The sequence below is a fragment of the Pteropus medius genome, unplaced genomic scaffold (assembly GCF_902729225.1).
Source record: "Pteropus medius unplaced genomic scaffold, Ma_sr-lr_union100, whole genome shotgun sequence".
Taxonomy (NCBI): Eukaryota; Metazoa; Chordata; class Mammalia; order Chiroptera; family Pteropodidae; genus Pteropus; species Pteropus medius.
In genome coordinates, this window is record NW_024351732.1 from 1,507,733 (window position 1) to 1,528,839 (window position 21,107).

General features: G+C 52.9%; 1 protein-coding gene across 2 annotated transcripts; it reads left to right on the top strand.

Moving 5' to 3' along the window:
• The first annotated feature begins 13,972 nt into the window (after window positions 1–13,972).
• Window positions 13,973–20,649, top strand: WFIKKN2 (WAP, follistatin/kazal, immunoglobulin, kunitz and netrin domain containing 2). Of its 2 annotated transcripts, none has more exons than XM_039846407.1 (2): window positions 13,973–14,092; window positions 17,836–20,649. In XM_039846407.1, the coding sequence occupies exon 2, from the start codon at window positions 17,905–17,907 to the stop codon at window positions 19,354–19,356; it is 1,452 nt and encodes a 483-aa protein (XP_039702341.1). In that variant the 5' UTR covers window positions 13,973–14,092; window positions 17,836–17,904; the 3' UTR covers window positions 19,357–20,649. The 2 variants fall into 2 exon arrangements, with proteins under 2 accessions (XP_039702341.1, XP_039702340.1); XM_039846406.1 differs by lacking the exon at window positions 13,973–14,092 and adding an exon at window positions 14,802–15,187.
• The last annotated feature ends 458 nt before the right edge of the window (window positions 20,650–21,107 follow it).

Below are 21,107 nucleotides of genomic sequence, written 5' to 3' on the forward strand. Positions count from 1 at the left end.
CTGGTGAGAGTGGGAGGTGCTGCAGGGCACTTGGCTGGGGCCAATAGCCACAGATCATTATTACTGAGATTATTCAGAGTGAGATTATTCAGTGCCTGGTCCTTCAGGGCCCCCACATTCTCATCACTCAGATGGCTTCTTCAAATCTCCCAGGGAAGACAGGAGGCCTCCTTGTCCTGCAAAGGACGCTCTCTGATTGGTGAGCCCCTGTGTGCTCTGTCTGCAGCATAGCTTCCGTGCCCACTTGGGGAGTCCCCACCCCAGCAGGGGGCGCTAGTTCCAGGAAGTTGTATCCTACCTTGTGAATTTTCTTGCTTCAGTGTTTTGTCCTCAGTTCACTTCCCAAATATTCGAGTGATGGAAACTTTGCTCCTGAAGAGTGCTGGGCTGTTCCCCAGTTCTGGTCTGTAACCAGTGGGAGCGTATGAAAAGGCAAGTTCCCTGTCCCAGTGAGATCAGGACAAGTTTCACAAGCCCTCCGGGTGTTTCTCATGTGTACCAGGCTTGGGATTCTCTAGACTTTCCTTCAAGTTCATGCCCAGAGGAGGAGTATGACCTTTCTGCAGACAGTGTATGTCTGCGTTCCAGTTATAGCTTTGGGGCTGAGAGCTCGTGTCTCTTCTCTATGAATCTATTCAGGAGAACCAACCAGAGTGGTGGCTTATTCTGTGAGCTATGCTTATAAAATGTCATGCATTCATTCATTCTCCAAAACTATGCCCTATGCCAGGTGCCATGCTAGGCATGGGACATACAGTGGCGACTAAGGCATGGTTCCGGCCTTCAAAGTCCTTGAAGTCTGGTTGGGGGCACAGCTAATCAGATTCCAGTGTGATGAATGAGCCTGGCAGGATGAGCAGGACAGTTTCTCAGGTCAGGGAATCAGAAAGCAGAAAGCAGTGACTTTGTTTTCTTTGAGAGATAGAGAGAAGCAGAAAGCTAAACCAAAGAATTTTAATTTGCTCATAGGCATTTTAGCATTCTAGATTTTTTTTTTCATTCATAATTTGAGAGACAAAAATAATAAACTCACTTCTGGAAATGCTTTGAAGGTCTTCCTTAGGCCAGAAGAAAATATCTTTCTTAATTAGTCTGCTATGGAAAGGCATATGCAGATCATACCTAGACAAAAGGAAGAACTGTATGCTTTAGTGTTAGAAGAGCATGGTAAACTCTGGAATGGCTTCTACGAGAGCTGAAAAGAAACCACTAAATCAACTTCTGGTATGAGATGACATCTGGCTAGATGTCTTTGGGGAAGCAAAGGTGTTTCTGGATGTCTTAGAATCTGCAGGTATGACCTTGAAGCCTATCGGTGCATATAAGGTTGGGAAAGCGGTCGCCTAGGGCAGGGGCTGGAAACCCTGGCTGCACCTTCAGAATCACCTGGGAGCTTTTAAAGCTACCACATGTGGCCCTGCTCTAGCGACTCTGATTTAATTACAGGAGCACCCAGGTGCTGGTACATTTTAAAAGCTCCCCGGGTGATTCTAATATGCAGCAGGCACTGAAAACCCCTGGCCGAGTGGGGGAGGGGAAGTGTGGTGCAAGCAGCAGAGGGGGCCGCAGAGGCGTCCTTGACACACCCCTGTGCACAGTGTCTGGGGAAAGGAGAGGCGGGAGGAGTTACCAGGGAGGTGGGTAGAAAGCAGGAAGACCATTTCATTGGAGCAGTGGTCAACAGGTCACATGCTGCAGAGGGATCAAGAAAACCAGGACTGGATGTGTCATTAGGGCCCTGCCGGCCACTGGTGGCTTTAGCAGCAGGTTTGTTGGCAAAGTGAGGTGTGGGAAGCTGGATCAGAGTGTGCGGAAGAGTAAATATGAGTTGGACTTGGGAGGTGAGAAAATAAACACAGAGAACACAGACTGACTTTGAAGGTGAGGAGAGGCAGGGTGATCAGTGGAGGGGGACTGTGCCGTTGAGAGAACGATTTTGTTATTTGTTGAGGGTGGAGAGACTTGAGTGTGTCCAACTGCTAACGGAAATGATCCAGCTGAGAGGAGGTGGTTAGTGTCTGGGAAAGAGAAGGCATAATTGATGGTACGGAGTTCCTAAGAAGGTAAAAGGGGAGGGAGGGGTAGAGATCCAACACATCAGTGGCAGCATTGACCATAAATCAGGGGGACACCTCCCCAGTTGTAACAGGATGCAAGATGGCGAGGATGGGGGCAAGAGAGGAAGGGTGGCTCATCTTACTGGGTGGGTTCCGAGAACATTCACCCATAGTTTACTCATGAACGGGGTTACTTTCCTTAACGTATGTCCTCCCTCTGCTTCCTCTCTTCTTTGAAAGCAGTCTGGCCTTTTCTCTTTCTCTTTCCTCTCTTCTACGTGGTAGCCAGACCTGGAGCCATTGTCCCAGTGATGGGCGAGCTGGTGGGGGCCTGTCCGTCCTCTCTTCTTGGTCCATCTTCTTCTCCATTTGTGGCTGGGTGTTGGGTCAGTCAGCCAGCATTGACCCCATGGCTCAGACTGCGGGGAGGAGGCTGGGAGGTAAAGCCTGTCCTGACACTACTAGCTTGAGCTCCCTTCTTTATCAGAGTCTATCTTACTGGACGTCTTTGTAACTGGGGAGAGGCTCGGACACTAAGCCCCCCAAGACACTAAGATTGATGAAAGTTGTACTGCACGAGGTCCTGTCAGCCCTTGTCTTTTGTGTGTGCACTTCCTCTTTGGGAAACCCCAAGGGGAGGAAGATTAGGCACTTTAACGCCCTCTACCCTCAGTGGTGGGGTCTTTGCCTCCCCTGACCCTTGCGTACTTGAGACCAAATGGAGTAGGTGAGCAGATTCAACATTTCAACTAACTCACTGCCTGTGAGCTGAAACCTGAAGGTATGGAGAGGCCGACTCACTTGAATAGGCATCTCCTGCCCCCTCTTCATCCTCCAGCTCACTCCCTCTTCCCTGCTGCTGACTCAGAGTTAGGAATAGCACCTAGCAAATTGTCTTGGGGAAGTCCTTCCCCTTTGGGTTCAGCATTAGAGAGATCCCCACTCTCCCTCCTCAGTGGCAGGAAGTGCTCCTGGTGGCTCCTGCAAATGGACTGGCCCATTTTCTGCCCCTATTCTGTGTCCAGCTGTGTCCCCAACCATATCCTGCGTATCAATTGACTCCATTCTGCATGAAGTGGCCATTAGCTTTCCACCACTCACCTATTTCATGCTCACAGGAGAAGCCCAAATACTGACACAGTGATTGGTTCTTAAGTTTTCAATTGACTGCAAGACAGAGCAGTGCCTAACCAAGAGATCTCCTGTGTCTCTTTACTTAGTTGCTCACTGGGTTTGTTTTGTTTGTTTGTTTTCTCAAATGTCCACCCTGAGACTTGTCCAAAACAGAATCTAAAGTGCAAAGGAAACATGTTTTTAAATGGAAGGTAAAATCAGGATCTCCTTCCTGATTGGTGGTGGTGAAGGCATGTGTCAGAGATTCTCCCTTCTGAGTCAAATCCCACTTGGACTTGTGCGGACTTGCTCCTCTCCAGCCATCCTAGCTGTCTCCCAGTTCCTCGAATGTTCCATGACACCTCCCACCTCACAGCTTTTGCATGTGCTGTTCCTTTTTTGCCTGGCTACCTATGAGTCATCCTTCAGGGCTCAGCGTCAACATTGCTTTCTCTGGAAGTCCTCCCCTGACCCCTGCTCTAAATTGGAAACAGGGCTCAAATCCTCAACACTCTTCCCTGGAATCTGAGCCAGCTAGGTGTTTAGAGTCTATTCCAGCTGCCTTCCTACCCTTCACAGGTGAAGAAAATGGGCCAGGAAGAGGAGGGCAGCTTGGCCTGGTTGCCTAGTATCAAGCACCCTGTATGTACCCTTTGGGCACCCTCCATCAACTGTCTTTTATATCAGTTGTGTATTTGGTGTAGGATCCGTAACCTACACCAAAATTTCAAATACATGAAAATGGAGGCCACGTCTGTCTTATTTTCCACCAGCTCTCCAGTTCTAAGTATAGCACAGGACACACAATAATAGCTCCTTGAAAATGCTTGCTGAGTAAATTCGCAAATCATCAATTACCCTTGGATTTGGGATGTTGGGTCTGTTGACGGTGCTCTTCTAAGCCCACACTCTCGGCCCCGCTCACTACGTTCGCTGCAAGCACAGACCTCACAGTCCCCAGTGCTCCCTCTCATACTCTAAAGGGAAATCTGGCAGCACCTTTGTTTCTGACTCCTGATCGTCATGAGCAGGAACTGGCCTCCACATTCTCCCCGCATGCCTCTTCTGTTTATAAATTGCTATATAAGAAATCATCTCAAAAGTTAGTGGCATCACACATTTTATTTGCTCACGATTCTGTGGCTCAGGAGCCCTTCTTCCCCTTCTTTGGGCGGAGCTCAGCCAGGCTGTTCTTCTGCTCTGTGGGGCATTGTCTGGGATACTCACTCCACCACATTCAGCAGGTGGCTGGGATGGAAAGGCCAAGAAGAGGCACTCACATGTCCGGTACTGTGCTGTTCCTCCATGTATCCTCCATGTGTTTCTCTCTGAGTGGCTAGAGTCTGTTTAATTTCAAATTCCAACTGTTCATTGATGGGATAAAGGAAAGCAATTGACTTTGTATACTAACCTTGTATCCTGCTACCTTGATCCTTCTGATGGAGACAACAGAAGTCCCCAAATTCCTGGCCTTTTGTTGTTCCCAACCTTCCCAAGTCATCTTCCACTTTTTGGAATACTAAAGAGGGTATCACATGTAGAAAGGGTAATTTATATTGTAAAACTTTTGTTTCAGTTATACATATGAATATGTGCATTGAATCACAATGAAAAATGTATTTCTTACTACGGGTTTCCATCGAAACATTTGAGAGCCCTGCCATAGAGGAGTTTTCTTTCTTGAAGATCAGAGATTAAAGGTGGGCTCGGTTCTGCTCAGCCCCTGCCTCCTCAAAGCTTGTCTGATGCCACCGGCCCTGTTGCCCTATGGAGCAGAGCAAGGCTTCCAGCGGTCGGGTTCAGTTCACAACTGCTCTGGCCACCCCAGCCCTGCTGAGTGTCTTTACGTTGAGACCATTTCAACCCTCAGTTTCTTTTAAAGAGTGAAACAACAACAGAACACACTCTAGGGAAGCAACGAACTGAGTAGTTTAGGAGGAACTCGAAGGCAGGTCATGGTGATTAAGCATTGACTTTGGCCTTCTGGATTAAGTAGCATGGGTCCACAGGTTTGTACAGAGTTGACAAGTCCCATTTTCCACTGAGCAAGAAAGTCTTCAGTGAGGTCTGGCAAGGGTCTGGTCTCTGAGTCACTCAGAACCTACGGTCCTTTCTCAGCCTCAGCTGATTGGAAGAAGTTACGAAACCCAACAGTCGGTTTTGATTCTCCTAGTCAAGTTCTGCCCTGCGTGGAAAATTTCTCTTTTTTACTTTCTGGGGCAGGCATCTATTCTTCCTCGTCCTCTTTCTTCCTCATTTTTTCCCCTTCCTCCCCTTCGCATGTAACTTTCATTAACTGAAAGAAAGAGGGCAGTCCCTAGCCTGTCAGTCAAAGCTTCCAGACATTTCTCTGCCAGCCCACACTCACCTCCAGGGAACAGGCATGGGCTACGTGTCCTTGGTTTTCCATTGCTGTCTCCGGTCTCAGTTCACAAGTAGAGGGCCTGCCTCTTTCTCTCATGTATGACAGTAACCTAAGGCCTACCTGCGAGTGCTCCATTCCAGGGCACAGTGGCCTCAATAGAGGCTTCCTGCTTTCCAATCCATCGCCTCTTTCCACATGTGATGCCGCTTTCAGAGTCTCGGTGGCAAAGTCCAGCTAACTCCTCACCACTGTCTGTCTATAAGCCCAGCAGGGTCTAGCCCTTGCCTACCTTGTCTGCCTCAACTACTGGCTACTTCTCTTTCTTTCTGGGCTCCTACCACACCAACCTTGCCATTAATCCAGCTAAGAGTCTCACTTCATTTAGACCCTATTTCCTCTGCTTGGCCTACAATTCTCTCCTCATATGCTCTGGCCTCCTGGACATCTTCCTAGCATGCATCAGCTGTAATTGGATATTTGCACATAAAATGAGCTGTTCCACACTTTTCTCCCCATCTAGACTGTACATGTCCTGAGGGCAAAGCTGATTTATGTCCCCAATGCCTCGTACGATGCCTGGCACATAGTGCGTATGAAATCAATTTTTACTGAGTGAATGGTGATTGAATGACAATTCTTTTCCCGAGGCTGGCTGGCCCAGCAACTCTTAAAATTGCCTCAATGTTTAGAATATTGTGAATTGTACAATAATTCACAACCTTCTTCTCACCAGATGCCTCAGTGTCTGGGGCTCCGTTTCTCTCTCACTCCAGTCTTGGGGCTGGAAACTTGAACTCATCCCTAAAGCTCTGGCCTCACTTGACACCAGCTCTTTTCTTTCCTTGGGGCAAGGTTCTCTTTGCGAGATGTTCACTGTCAACTTAGGCGAGTTACAGGTTTTTTCTCAGATACTTCCTCTGCTCAGATTCCCGCTGGGGATTACAGTCATCAGCAAGCTGTGCTCCATGAGGCCAATCACACGCTCCATTGTGCAGAGCACCCTGCCAACTTATTCCAGGGGCTGGTGGTGTTGGCTCAGTCCAGCTTTATCGTAACTCACTGATATCCCACAGAACCACAGATATCTCTGAGAATCCTCATCTGTCTTTACCTAACATCACATTATCCTGCATATCAATTGACTCCTATTCTAGAAACAGAAACTTGTTTGCAGTGTAGACGAGACCAGGAGCTGCAAAAATGAGATTTTAGTGGGTCCTAGGAAAGGTGGCAGACACTGTGGATTACCTACCCAAAAGCCAATCACAACTCCTTTCTCCCTTGCTGCAAAACTAGAATCATCACCTTTCCAGACTCCCTTGCAGCTAGAATTATGTGACAAAGTCCTGGCCAAAGTGCTGCGGTGGGGAAGCTCTCAGGAGGTCTTCCCTCTCTGAATAAACAGACGTGGTTCCAGGGGCTTTGGCCCTCCTTCCTAATCTGGGTCTGGAATGAGGAAGTATTGTGGAGAGAAGCTGTCATTACATATTAAAAACAAAAGCCACATGCTGAAGGTGACAGAAAAAAAGACAGGAGCCGGCCCCCTGAGAAATTAGGCAAGCTTCCTTAGACTGCTTGTTCTGTGAGAAAAGTAAATTCCTAATTTTTTAAGCCACAGCTGCTCATGGTTTCTGTTACATGCCACCAAATGCACTCCTAATTGACTGTTATTTTGACTGCTTATCTTGAACCCTCAGGAATCATTGGACTCCTGCCAAAATGTTTGTGCCCTTATCTAGCATCTGCACCAGTGCCAACTGCAGCACTTCCCATGCAGCTAGAGCCACGCTCCTGCTGCCAACCCACCCTGGGCCTCTGTCACCCTTCACTGCTGTTGATGTCTGAGGTGCCACTGGCTGACTTTGGGTCCCTGGCAAGATAAGTACTGTCTTCATGGTTCACTGTTTGGTCCAGGCTTGGGCTCCCCAAGGTGTAGATGGCCCACCCCTGCACTCTGGACTGCCCTGCTAGCACTTTTTCTGGTCTCATCCTATGGTAAAGTTTCTTGGACATTTTGGGAGAGAAAATGGCCTGAACAAAGGTATAAGGGGACCAACTGTTCTGGTTTGTCTAGGACTAAGGAGTTTCCTGGGATGCAGGAGTTTCAGTGCTCAAACCAGGCCAGTCCCAGGCCAACCAGGACAACGGGTCACCCTAGTAGTACGTTTGAAGAACAGCAGTGGTTCTATACAGCTAGAGCATGCAGGGTGAGCAATGAGGCTGGAGAGGTGGCAGAGGTAGATCTCAGAGGGCTCTGCGGGCCACTTAATCCTGACCAGGAAGAGCCACTGAAGAGTTTCAGGGGGGCGTATTAGTTTCCTGGGGTTGCCGTAACACAGTACCACACCCTTGGTGGCTTTAAACAACAAAAATGTATTTTTTCACACTTCTAGAGACCAGAAGTCCAAAATTAAGGTGTCGACCGGCCTGTGTTTCCTCTGAAGGTTCCAGGGGAGAATGCCTTTGTCGCCTCTTCCATCTCCCCGTTGCCCAGGTGTTCCTGGGCTTGTGGCTGCATCACTCTATTCTCTGCTTCCATCTTCCCATGGCCTCCTCCTCTGTGTCTCAGATCTACCTCTGCCTTTCTCTTACAAGGACACCTGTTACTGGATTTAGGGTCCTCCTGGATAATTCAAGATGATCTCATTTCAAGATCTTTAGCTTAATTCCATCTGCAAAGTCGTTTTTCCCAAATAGGGTCACATTCACAGTTCCAAGTGTTAGGACATGGACATATCTTTTGGGGACCACCATTCAACCCACTACAGCAAGGAAGCAACGTGGTAAAATTTGGAATTTGGAAAGATCACTCTGGCAGCAGAGAAAAACACGGTGGAAGACGGGCTCTTTGGTTGTTAAAGAAGACTTCACAGACACCTGGGGAGAAGCCAAGGGATGCATACATGAAGAGTAGCATGGAGGATGCTGCGGATCCCACTTAGGGCACCTTCCTTCTACCTCTAAGGCTGTCCATGGGATGCCCAAGGCTTCTCCAGCTGCCACAGTCCAGGCCTTGTCGACTCTAGGCTCCTTCTTGCCCAGAGTGGCTGACAGGCACAGGGACAGTGTACCCTCCCTTATCTGCCTAAAGCCAGTCTTCAGTGTTCCTGTGCTAGGACTAACCGGTCTCCCTCGGGTATGACTGACGCTAGGAATATTCACCCCAGCCCTACAAGAGCACCATCTCCTTCACAAGATCATCCATTCATTCAACATACATCAGCTGAGTGCATGCTCTCTGCTGGAATCATGGACCAGACACAGCCCCTGCCTGCCAGTTTACAGGCCAGTCTGGGTGATAGATGAGGAATAAGTAACTTCAACACCATGTAAACTATGCCTGGAGTACCACAGGCAGTCAGGCCAAGCCGTACCCCTAAACAGCCTCAACCCACAGGCACAGAGGTAAGTCCTGACAGTGCTGAATGTTTAAATCTTGCCACAGGCTGGGACCTCAATTTTTGTTTTTTTGTTTTATTTTGTTTTTTTTTTCTTTTTAAAAACTATATCAAGAACCCCCAATGGGAAGTAGCTTGGACCTTCCTCAGCCTCTGAGATCAGGAAGATCTCCCTCCTGAAAGACACATCTTTTAAGATGGGTTGGGAAGCAGTTGGCCAGGAGAAGATGGAACTGGCCAGGGGAAGGGAGAGTGTTCGTGGCAGAGAGGACGTCTGTGAGGGGAAGAGTGTGTGGAGCTAGTAAAGCGTGTGGATCACAAAAAACAATGTGGCAGCTTCCAGAGTTTAAGAGAGAGAAGAACAAATGATAAGACTGGAGAAGTAAACTGAGGCAGAAGTTCATGATGGTTCAGGTTAAATGCTTCAGCTTTCACCCTGAAGATGCAGGGAAACTCTTTGAGCCAGAAATCTTGAAATAACGGTCAGTCAGGAAAAGGCCTGTTTCTCATTTCCCCCATCCCTGCCTAGTCCTTGTACATTTTGTACTGTGAAGTGGTATTAGGGTTGCGTTTGGTTTCAGAGAATATGTGCGCCCAGTGTGCAGGTAAGCAGGGAGACCCAAAGTCTGAGACCTTCTCATCTTTCTCTCATCCGAAGGAAGAGAACAGCAAGGCAGAGAGGGGAGGAGCTCATGAGTGTGGAGAGTTGAGTAGCCAAAGGAAGCGTCCAGGATAGGGGAGGCCTAAGTGGGAGGGAGGCCGTGCCCCTATCTGTATTATTCCTACTGAACTCTCAGGCCTGGGAAAAGTGGAAACAGGGGCCCTTATTCCCACCGCAGCAGAGCAGAGCGGCGGAACCGACACCAATCCTGCATCCCCTCAGCCTTCTGGCTTCTTCTCTCCCATGTTTGTCTTGGCTGAGAGCTGCTCAGGGCTGTTTGAAGCTGATTCCATCAAGGCAAAGCTGGAGGAATCAGGACATGGGATCAGAGAGGAGAAGGCTGACAGGGGCCTCAGATGGGGGCATAGAGGAGATCGCACAGAAGGTTAATGACAGACCAGGGTGAGAACCCTGTGCTCCTGAGTCCCTGCATGGTGCTCAATCCAAGTGTCACGGAGCTGTCCGAGTGGATGAGGGGCTAACACAGGTCCAAAGTCCACTGAGTACCTTGATGCCCAACTTTCCAGGAGGGTGTTTGAGGGCTCGAAGGTATCCAGAATTGTGCTGTCATGTCTCCTAGTCTGGCTTCATAACATGCAGATCAGATACTGCACTCCAGCTTCTAGAGACTGGGCCCCAGCAGCAGGACCCCTGGTCCAGGCAGGAGCCTAAAGGAGGCCTGGCTGGCCCCAGGCGCCGGGCCATGCTCCACCAAGGCCACCCCCGTAACTCTCAGAGCTTGATTCAGTGCTGCCTCCCCTGGGGCCCAGCGTGGACCCTCCCATGTCCTGCTCTGCACAGATGCTGGCAGGTCACATGTCCCACAGCTGAAGGCCTCCCCCGTCCGTCCGCCTCCACCATCTGCTGAGGCCCCGTAATTATTCCAAGGCCTGGTGCCGTCTCACTCCGAGGGGAGAGTTCACACAGCCCTGTAATGTAACCCAGGCCCATGGCCGCTCGGGCAGGGGGTCCCCAGCTGGGTAATGAGCCGCCAGCTTTATTGAATTCCCTGGCTTGGGTCGCTGCCTTTAGCAGAGGCAGCCCAGGACTTCTGAGAACCTGAGCGCCCTGACTAAGGACTTCTCCCCAGCACCCCAATCCCTGCTCCCCAAATCCTTCTCCTCTCCGAATATGTTGAAATGGCAGGATAAGGGCAGGGAGCGTCCCGGAGGGTTGGCCTCCCCTATCCATGCGGGAGAAAGCATGGCTGCCTCAGGCCTGGGGGCCCAAGCAGGGTGGACCAGAATGGGCTGCTGGTTTGACTTTACTGGGGCTGCCCCATGTGGAGGCAAGACCTGCAGCTCCCACCCCCACCTTGTCTCCTAAACTTATTGACTTCTCTGTCACTCCCACTTTCTGGAGGCCTGGGCCCTGCGGAGGGAGGGCCTTGGCTGAGAAGGCCGTGCTGTGGGCCAGGCCTTTCCGAGGAGAAGTGTAGGAAACAGCCTTCTCTGCTCTGTCTTGCAGGCTCCTGCACAGACTTCAAGACCCACCCAGGTCACAGCTGTGCAACAACAACCCCAGCCCTCTCTCCCTCCTCCTGTTCCCAGCACTTGTAAGATCCCCAAGACAGTGTTTTCACTCTTCTGTCGTGCTCTTGCATGCCTGTCTTCTGGCGGAGACTGCTCTCTCTGTGAACAAGGACTGTATCTATCTCTATGCACCCAGAACTTAGCACATAGTAGGTGCTTTAAGAAAACATCGAGTAGGGAAAGAGGGAGGAGATGCTGTGAGAAGTAAGAGGTTAGGTCGGTGATGTGGCGGGAGTGACATGGTATCTGAGATGCGTGCGTGGTGTCTCTGTGGGTCTCCATGGGTCTCCGGGTGTCCTCGCCATGTGTGTGGCTAAGGTCTCCAGATTGGGGAGGCCTGGCTGATTTCGGAAATGGTGTCAGCTGCGTTATCCCGTCAAGGCCCTAGTGGCTCAGAAGTTGTTATGCTAAGGGTGAACCCGAGGTCGAAGTCACCTAGAGTTTACTGTCCGTGGCGACATCCTGCTAGCTGCACCTAAACGAGGCCTTGAACTCACCGTGGAGGATGTGAAGGGTCTGTGGTTCCTCTGCCCTTCAACAGTGGTACGGGCTGGAGGCTCTTCTGAGATGAAGTCAGAGCCTGGCCTTCTTTCTGACCGAACTGTGCCCGATATCCTTGGAGTGGGTGAAAGTCAGGGGGCACCCCAGGTCGGCCCTATCCAGTCCAGGCTCTACTCCCCAGAGGCCCGCTCTGATGGAGGGGTATCTTGGCGGATGGTGGGAGTGGGTAGCTGAACCCTCATTCGGTCCCAGGGGTTTGGTGAGGGTGGGGTCCATGCTGCTCATCAGAGAAGAGTGAGAGGGAGACAGAGTCCAGTGGAGCCGGGCCCCGGGGGACTGTGGGAAGGAGGGCACAGGAGGAGGAGAGCACAAAGCACTCCCAGAACAGCTTATAAACAGGCAGGGCTGGCGGGAAGGCAGCGGGGCCCTTTCCGGAGGGGCTAGAAGCTTGTACAGGGTTGTGGAAAGAGCACAGGGACGGGGTCTGGGAGAAGAGGCCATGAGTTATGGGACCCCAAGCAGACCCAGCCTAACCTCCCTGTGACTCGGTTTCCTCCAGTACACTGGAGCTCGCAGCAACCTCTCCCGGGCTCCCTCCTGGGGCTGGCATGAGGGTCAGCGGCGATGATGTTGGTGAAAACGCTGTGTGGGCTCTGAGCCCTGATCAGATGTTATTTATTATTCTGAGCTGTGTTTTGGTGGGAGACTTGGAAGGGCTGAGAGAGAGAGCTGGAGTGTTCTAGGGCCGCTTCTTCCCTGATGCTGTTTTGAGAGTTCTCAGAGCAGAATGGCCAGAAGCGGGGCCCTGGGAGGGAGAGGCCTTGGCTCTGGACAGGACGGAGCTGGGCGAGGGCTTTCTCCATCAACCCGGAGCAGGACAGCTTCCCCCGCTCCGCCGATTGCCCCCTCCCTCCATCTCTGCTCTGCGCCCCTCCCTCTCTCCCCCAGCTCCTCTGCTCTCTCTAATGGTCTCGAGTCACTCCCCAGAAATCAGCCTCCTCTCCCTGGATACTTCTCCTCGCGTGTAATGAGGCTCTGACAATTTTTCGAAGTCCTGCTTAGAAATATGTCACCGTCCATTTCCCTTTGTGATGTCAAAGGAGGCTGCCCAAATTGTGTTCGTCAAGTGTGTGCTGAGGCCCCACTTCGAGCAGCTGGAACATGGGTTTATAAAATTACAGGGGATTCAAAGTAGCCGGCGCTGCCTGCTGTCTGGCTGTATTACCGGGACTGGCCTTGGAGGGAAATTTATTCCAATAATTTAGGGGTTTAGGATCTGACACCCTTCATTAGCTCTTTGACATAAGCAGAAAAGACAGATCTTGCAGAATGACCCACACGACAGAAAGGAATCGGCTCAGGCGGGGAGAAGGCAACATACCACCCTGTGAGGAAGAGGAAAAGTCTGCAAGGTGGGAAGAGAGACTGTGCTGCCTTTTCCCAGTCAGACTGGATGGTGAGCTGTAGCTCTGAAGGAAGAGCGGACCTGGGAAAGGATGGGTCTGGGTTTCAAGACTCAGTTTCCCCATCTATAAAATGACAACACTGCTAGGGACCCTTTTGGTCCCTACTGGCTCTGACATATTCTGTGCCCACCCCATCCACCATCCCTGGGACACAGCAGCTCAGATGCTGCTCCCCAAATCCTTTATGGTTTAACTTTGAAAAGGTGCCTCTCTCTCCCAGGGATCTGCCTCTCCACCTCTCACCACCGGGGGATCGAATGACCAGTGCAGAAACATAGCCTGTTCACTTTTCAGTGGCATTTTAGATAGAAGCCATTTCCTCCCAAATGGGAGAGAAATTGCCTCCGCCCAGGCAGCTTCTGACTCTTTTTCCAGCCTTCCCCACAGATATATTCCCTGATGTTTCACAAACCTCTTACCCAGCCTGTAAAAACCAGAGTCTGGGATGTACCTTGACAGCAGTTCCAACAGATGGGGGCGGGCGGGGTGATTTCCAGAGGTCCCTGCCTGAGCCCCACGAGCTGGGGTCCCTGTTTCCCTATATTAATAGTGGGGTCGCCGTAGCTGTGCCGCGCAGGTGAGGTGCTTAGCCTCTCTGTGTATCCTTTCCTCAAATCTAAAATGAAGGTACAGTTCGTTGCAAGGAATAAATGAGATGTTGTATACGGAAAGCCTGGCACTTACGAAGAGCCCAGTAAATATTAGCAATTAGTATCACTATCATTGTTTACTGTGATTGACCTTGGGCGAGTCCCTCGCTCTCTCCAGCCGTGAACCTTCTCCTTGGTAAAGTGGGGGGAAACGAGACAACTGAAAAGTGCCTGGCACCCCGAAAGAGCTCACTGGATGCAGCCATGAAGCCATCAGCGAGCGCGGCCGGCCGCCCAGCGCCACCGTGAGACACTGTCACCGCGTAGGTTTTTCTGGAGCCACGAGCGTGTCGGTGGAGGAGAGAGGAATGTGATCCGTCCGTGCAGCCGGGGAGCCGGAGCATATCTGGTATGTGTGTCTGGAATGATTTGGGGAAAAATCACCAAAGTTGGAACTCGAGATGCAAACGGCCCTGGACAGGGAGATAGGGAGCTGTCCTGCGCACACCCCCCACAAAGGGACCTGGAGCTAGGGTGGGAGTCGGCTTACACAGCACAGCCGCCGCTCAGGCCCGCCCTGGAACGGCCGTGAACTTGTTGTTTTTCCACGTCATTTGCTCTCAAATGTACTGTCGGGCAGGGCGATGCTAGCCCCACGCCTGCAGGTCCCTCCGCGTAACAAGCGATTGTGTGTTCTTCAGAGGTGGCCGAGGGGAGGAGGGGGCCCGGCCCAGGAGCTGGGGGAAAGGGAAACAAACCTCTCCTTTACAGTGAGCTTGCGTGTCTTGGAGCCAGCTCCCCCCAAAACACATGCCATTTCTGGCCCTTGAAGGGGTTAAAGGCCTCCTGGAGTCAAAAACAAGCAGGTGTCCCACCGTGCCAGATACGCCGCCTAAACTGCTTCCAGCTTTTTTTTTTCCCCTTCTGCAACAAGTCTGTGATCAGCCACGGGACAGAGGAGCCAGCAGCCCGCCTGTGACAGGCATCAGGTTAGCTCGCTCCCACTCGGGTGGCGCCCGGGATATAAATCCAGCCTCGGGCCCCTGCTGCAGCTCCTTTCCCTGCACACTCAGGAGAGGGGCTTTCCTTGCAGAGACCTTTCTTTTCTCTGAAGCGGCACAACCCAGCGGGCTCCACTGACTCGGTGGAGGCAGCCGCGGCGGCCGCAGCCTTACCAACAGCAAAGAAGCCTGCTGGGGGGCCAAGGGCAGGTGTCTGCGGCCCCTGAGAAGTCCCTGGTGGGCCCCATCCCCTGGTGGCGCTGCAGGGGAGGCCTCTGGCCACTGCGGACCACACCATGAGGGCCCTGGGGTGCCGCCGGTTCTGGTCCCGCTGGGGACGAGTGGCAGCCCTGCTGCTGCTGCTCCTGCTTGGGGTACCCCTGAGAGGGCTGGCACTGCCACCCATCCGCTATTCCCACGCTGGCATCTGCCCCAACGACATGAACCCCAACCTCTGGGTGGATGCCCAGAGCACCTGCAAGCGGGAGTGTGAGACGGACCAGGTGAGTGGGAATCCAGAAGCCTGAGATGACCACGTGAGTGTGTTAGTGAGGGAGAACGGGAGCCAGGACGTGGGGATGGCAGGTGCCCTGTGGGGCCCAGGGTGAAGGAACGCGGGTCCCAGGCCACATGGAGTTATCGAGACAAAGTATGATGTCTGTCTAACTCCAAGGCGCAGAAAAAGAGGTGGATGTGATGTCCAAGTTCATCAGGGCCAGGGGACCCTGGAATTCCTGCTCTCATGTTTGCTGACAGCTGCTCTGAGTCAGGACTATGCCAGGCACATGTGTCAGTAGCCCGTTGACAGGTGAGAGCCGACACTCACCACTGTGCAGTGAGCAGCACAAGGTCCAATAGCCAGGGATGGGAGGGCTGGGCTTGGAACCTACATCAGTCTGAAAACAAAGCTGAGGCTTCGTCTGGCCTCCAGACCACCACCCCAGGGCTTTGGACCCTGACCCTGAGAACAGACCAGGCTGACAATGATGGCAGGCAGGAACAGCTCTGAATAGATTGTCTGGGTGTCCTTGGGAGGGAAGTGGACTAAATTTTGACCAGCCGGATTCCTCGGTCCTCCCTTCTGCTCTCATCAGAGCATCCTGCAGCAAGCAGGGCAGGCCTGATTTGAGGACAATTCTCTCCCAGCTCTGGGGTCCAAGGGCCATTCCTGTCACTCCTTCCAACCAGGGGTGAAGAGCCTGCTGGTATCCGGTGCCTGCCTGTGCAGAGGCACTCCCTGCTGGCCCGGCTAGCTCCTGAGGCTCAGGGCTGGGCTGGACATCACCAGGGAACATGAGGGACCCTGGTGCTTCCTCTGCCAAACTAACGTAACTCACAGAAGAGCACAGGATCGCCCTGGAGAGAGTGGCCTCTGCCTCACAGCGCTCCAGGGACAATTCGCAGGCTTTTCAGGCCAGACACACTGCCAGTGAGCAATGGTGGTGCCGAGGGAAAGGAGGATAAGGGGTGCAGAGGGGTGGCGGAGCATTCCCATGAGGCTGAGTTCGTGCTCTTGGTTGGCTATATATACAGGGAGGCCTGTGTCACTGGCTGAGGCTGGACTGATAAATCAGGTGGGGCTTGGGGACACTGAGACTCTGGCTGATTTACTGTATCTTGGGGAGAAGGTACCTGCGTGGGACTGGGGATTCAGCGAAGGAAAACCATTCTAAGGATCATCTCTAGGTTTCCTGTGCCCAGAAATACCTTTCCCCTGGTCCCTGACGACCCAGGCTTTCATGGATCTCTGAGTCCTGAGGAGCTTAGAGAATCTAATGACCCTCAGGCTGAGAAGCAGGTGCTCCTGCCTGCTCCTAGGTCCCCCCACTCGGTCTCTCTCCCTCAGACCCCAGCTGAGATCTGCCCATCCCTGTCCCCAAACCTTCTCTGGTGTGGCCTAGAAGCCTACGCCAAGCAACGGCTGCAAAACAAAGTGCCCATTCTGAGCCGAGACGGGGAAAACAGTAAACAAGTTGTGCGGGCAGGCTCTGCACAGCCAGCCCTGGTGGGGGACCTTTCCCCCTCTTAGCCGATGTGGAATGTCAGAGGCAGGAAGAATATTCAGAACCACGAGAGGCCAGCCCTGGTGGGGAGTAATTCACAGAGCTACTACCAGGGCAGAGGATTAGGAGCAGCGCCTGCCAGCCCAGTGGGTACGATGCGTTATTGTCGAAAACACCACGTGAAATCCTTGTTTGTGTCAGCCCCCGAGCATGCTGCTAATTTCGAGGAATTAAGCTAATGCCTTACATGGCTCCACAGAGAATCAGAGGGAATTACAGTCTGGTAAGTCCTTGCTGACGGCCTTGCCGACCTTTGTCACACAAGTGGACTTTTTCCCTTGTTGATTTCCCCATGAAATGTCTCCCACATCGGAACCGAGCGCCGGGGTCTGGAATAGCCTGTGGTGATGAGACCGAGCATCCTGGGCCTGTCCCGTCTGCGTCTTCCTCTTGGCTTTGGACGAATGTGGGCGTGTGGGCCCTCGTCAGAGCTGCTGCTCTTGACGTGTGTATGGATAGCCTTGAACAACTGTTCCAGCCATTTCCCACTTCGTTTGGTGTGACCCCTAGGAGCAGGCAGGGCATCCTCACCCCAATGGAAAAAAAGACAAAAAAGCATTTGTTCCTACCTAGACCTCACTCGTGGTCACTATAGGATGTAGAAGAAAAACCTCCTTTCTGAATCCCATCCACCTGGAGCTCGAAGCCCTTTCCCACCACGTCCCAGCCCTGGGCACTTGGCGTCACCCCTCTGAGGCTCTGCATTCTCATCTGTAAAGTGTACTAAGAAAACTTTCCCTCTGAGAGGGATATAGCTTACCTCTTCCCATGCCGCAGGCTGTGTGACCTTGGGCTAGTTACCTAATCTCTCTGTGGCTCAGTTATCATCATCTGTGAAGTGGAGATAATGCTACACCCACCTCATAGGCTTGTGATGAGCATTAAATAAGTTGACACTCTTAGAAGAGGGCCTGGCAAATAGTCAAGTGCTCTGTATACCTAAGCTATTATTATTATCGAAGTGTTTTGCTCACGATAGGGGAGCACGTGCTAGATCCCGTCCACGGAAACCACGGGGCAAGGTGGGGGCAGCCTGTGCTCTCTCTCTTCTCCTCTTCACTCAGGTCTCTCGATCTGGCTCTCTCCAGGAATGTGAGACCTATGAGAAGTGCTGCCCCAACGTGTGTGGGACCAAGAGCTGTGTGGCAGCCCGATACATGGACGTGAGAGGGAAGAAGGGCCCGGTGGGCATGCCTAAGGAGGCCACGTGCGACCACTTCATGTGTCTGCAGCAGGGCTCCGAGTGTGACATCTGGGACGGCCAGCCCGTGTGTAAGTGCAGAGATCGCTGTGAGAAGGAGCCCAGTTTTACCTGCGCCTCAGACGGCCTCACCTACTATAACCGCTGCTACATGGACGCTGAGGCTTGCTCCAAGGGCATCACGCTGGCCGTTGTCACCTGCCGCTATCACTTCACCTGGCCCAACACCAGCCCCCCGCCACCTGAGACCACCGTGCACCCCACCACAGCTTCCCCGGAGACCCCAGGCTTGGACATGGCGGCCCCAGCTCTACTCAACCACCCCGTGCACCAGTCTGTCACTGTAGGCGAGACGGTGAGTTTCCTCTGTGATGTGGTGGGCCGGCCCCGGCCCGAGATCACCTGGGAGAAGCAGCTGGAGGATCGGGAGAACGTGGTCATGAGGCCCAACCACGTCCGCGGCAACGTCGTGGTCACCAACATCGCCCAACTGGTCATCTACAACGCCCAGCTCCAGGACGCCGGCATCTACACCTGCACGGCCCGGAATGCCGCAGGAGTCCTGCGCGCCGACTTCCCGCTGTCGGTGGTCAGGGGCGGTCAGGCGGCGGCCACCTCGCAGAGCAGTCCCAATGGCACGGCCTTTCCTGCGTCCGAGTGCCTGAAGCCCCCGGACAGCGAGGACTGTGGCGAGGAGCAGACCCGCTGGCACTTCGATACCCAGGCCAACAACTGCCTCACCTTCACCTTCGGCCACTGTCATCGCAACCGCAACCACTTTGAGACCTACGAGGCCTGCATGGTGGCCTGCATGAGCGGGCCGCTGGCCGTGTGCAGCCTGCCCGCCCTGCAGGGGCCCTGCAAGGCCTACGCACCCCGCTGGGCCTACAACAGCCAGACGGGCCAGTGCCAGTCCTTTGTCTACGGGGGCTGTGAGGGCAACGGCAACAACTTCGGAAGCCGAGAGGCCTGCGAGGAGGCCTGCCCCTTTCCTCGGGGGGACCAGCGCTGCCGGGCCTGCAAGCCGAGGCAGAAGCTTGTGACCAGCTTCTGTCGCAGTGACTTTGTCATCTTGGGCCGCGTCTCTGAGCTGACTGAGGAGCCCGACTCAGGTCGTGCCCTGGTGACCGTGGACGAGGTCTTGAAGGATGAGAAGATGGGCCTCAAGTTCCTGGGCCGGGAGCCGCTAGAGGTCACTCTGCTCCACGTGGACTGGACCTGCCCCTGCCCCAATGTGACGGTGGGCGAGACGCCACTCATCATCATGGGGGAGGTGGACGGCGGCATGGCCATGCTGCGGCCCGAGAGCTTTGTGGGAGCATCCAGCCCCCGGCGGGTTAGGAAGCTGCGTGAGGTCATGCACAAGAAGACCTGTGACGTCCTCAAGGAGTTCCTGGGCTCACATTGAAGCCCCCCCTTCCCCCCTTCCCAGCCCTCTCCCCTCTACCTACCCTGACTCCTCTCAGTTGGCAAACTGGGCAAGGTCAGATTTGACAGTCTTAGGCCAACAGAGAAATATCAATCAACACATAAGAAAAAAGCCACCAGAGGGTTTTAGATCAACTTCTATTCTTTGGGTTCAATAAGGGGTCCGTATCTTTTTTAGCTGAGGGGGACAAAAGGATAAGTCAATAGACACCTGCGAGTTATTCCTGGTGACAAATCTCTGTAGGTATTATCCTCTTCTCTCTGCTGGCCACCTCTCCCCTGGCTCTGCCAGCTGCCCTGCCCCCAGCCAGTCTTCCAGCCAGGGTTCTAGAGATGGCAGCTGCGTGGTGGTCACAGGCATCATGGAAGAAATTGGTTTGCAAAAGGGGTAGGTGGGAGAGGAAAGGAGGGTCTACGGACTCATTGGACAAATTCCCCACAGCCCCCAGGCTGCTATGAGCAGAGACCTCTTCATGTCGTGGGAAGTGGGAAGCAGGAGGCCTGGTCCAGCCCAGCACACAAGTTGTCCTGAGGGAAGGCTGCTGGCCAGGTACCCATGGGTGGTGATCAGCTGGCGCTTCAGTCAAGTTGGCCCAGGGGTCTCTGAGGCCACCACAGCACCGGCAGAATACAAGTTTCTCATGTTTCATCCCCTTGGCTTTATTGTTGATTTATTGATTCAGTTATGTTCAGCCCAAACCAACAGACATTTTTTTGAACATTTACTGGGTGCCAGGTGCTGAGACCACAGAGAGCTGTTAGCTGCCCAGTTCATGGTGACTGAACACAAGTGTCTAGATCCTGGGGTTCCCTGCAAGCAGATCCTTGGCCGTCACTTCTTGCTGTCAAGTGGCTTCATTTGACAGACAGTGTGCTTTCATCTGCCACTGGCTTCCTTGGACATAAAACAGATAGAAGCCCCAGGATCTGTTTTGGTAGGAAGAAAGGAAGCAGAAAAGCAGATTGGGAAGGGGTTGGTGAAGGAATGGGAAGGGACACTGGCTTAGGAAGGGAAGGCATGCTGCTCGATGCTCCCATCTGGTGGTGGACTCAGGAGCTGCGGGGACCTGGAAGGAGGCTCTAGGTGAGTGAGATGGCAGGTTGGGGGATACATGGCAGCTTGTTGTTCTGGATTTCCTGTGCAGGGCCAGCCACCCCACCACTAGATAAAGGATGTGGGAAACCCATTGTCAGCTCTGCTTCTGCCCGCCCAGTCCCCCCTCAGCCCTTCATTCTGCCCATGCCCCTCCAAAGCCGAAGAAGGTCATTGTAGGGCATCCGTGTTTCTTCTTCAAATATAGGGAGGAAGATACCAATTAAAAGCTCATAATATTAATAGGCCTTCTTGTGTGATTTATTTGAACAATGTGTGTGGGAGAGGGGAGGGAGGGTGCGTGGTGTTGTTTGCTTTGGTGACCATGCAGGAGGGAAGTCTGGCCAATGGGATCATATCTGGGTGATGAAGGGACACTACTCAAAGTCAACCCACTTAGCAGCCCTAAGGCTCCTTAACCGTGGTCACTATGTCTCTGTGAATTAGGCACAGGAGACCTGAGGCCCCAGGTGACTTAACACAGAGAAGGGAAGGTATGGGCCGAGGCCCAGGTTTTCTAACTTGTATCTCAGTCCTTTACCTCTCACCACAACAGGATGGCAGACTGGGGGCAGACTCCAGATCCCGCCTCCCCACCTCGGACAGTGTCAGATTTCGAGGTGCAAAGGTATAGCAGA

What these genes read in the sequence shown, in the direction of transcription:
- WFIKKN2 (XM_039846406.1), top strand. Translation starts at nt 14,981, where the DNA reads ATGAGGGCCCTGGGGTGCCGCCGGTTCTGGTCCCGCTGGGGACGAGTG. An exon ending in GGGAGTGTGAGACGGACCAG is followed by an intron (nt 15,188 to 17,835) that starts GTGAGTGGGAAT and finishes GGCTCTCTCCAG; the next exon opens with GAATGTGAGACCTATGAGAA.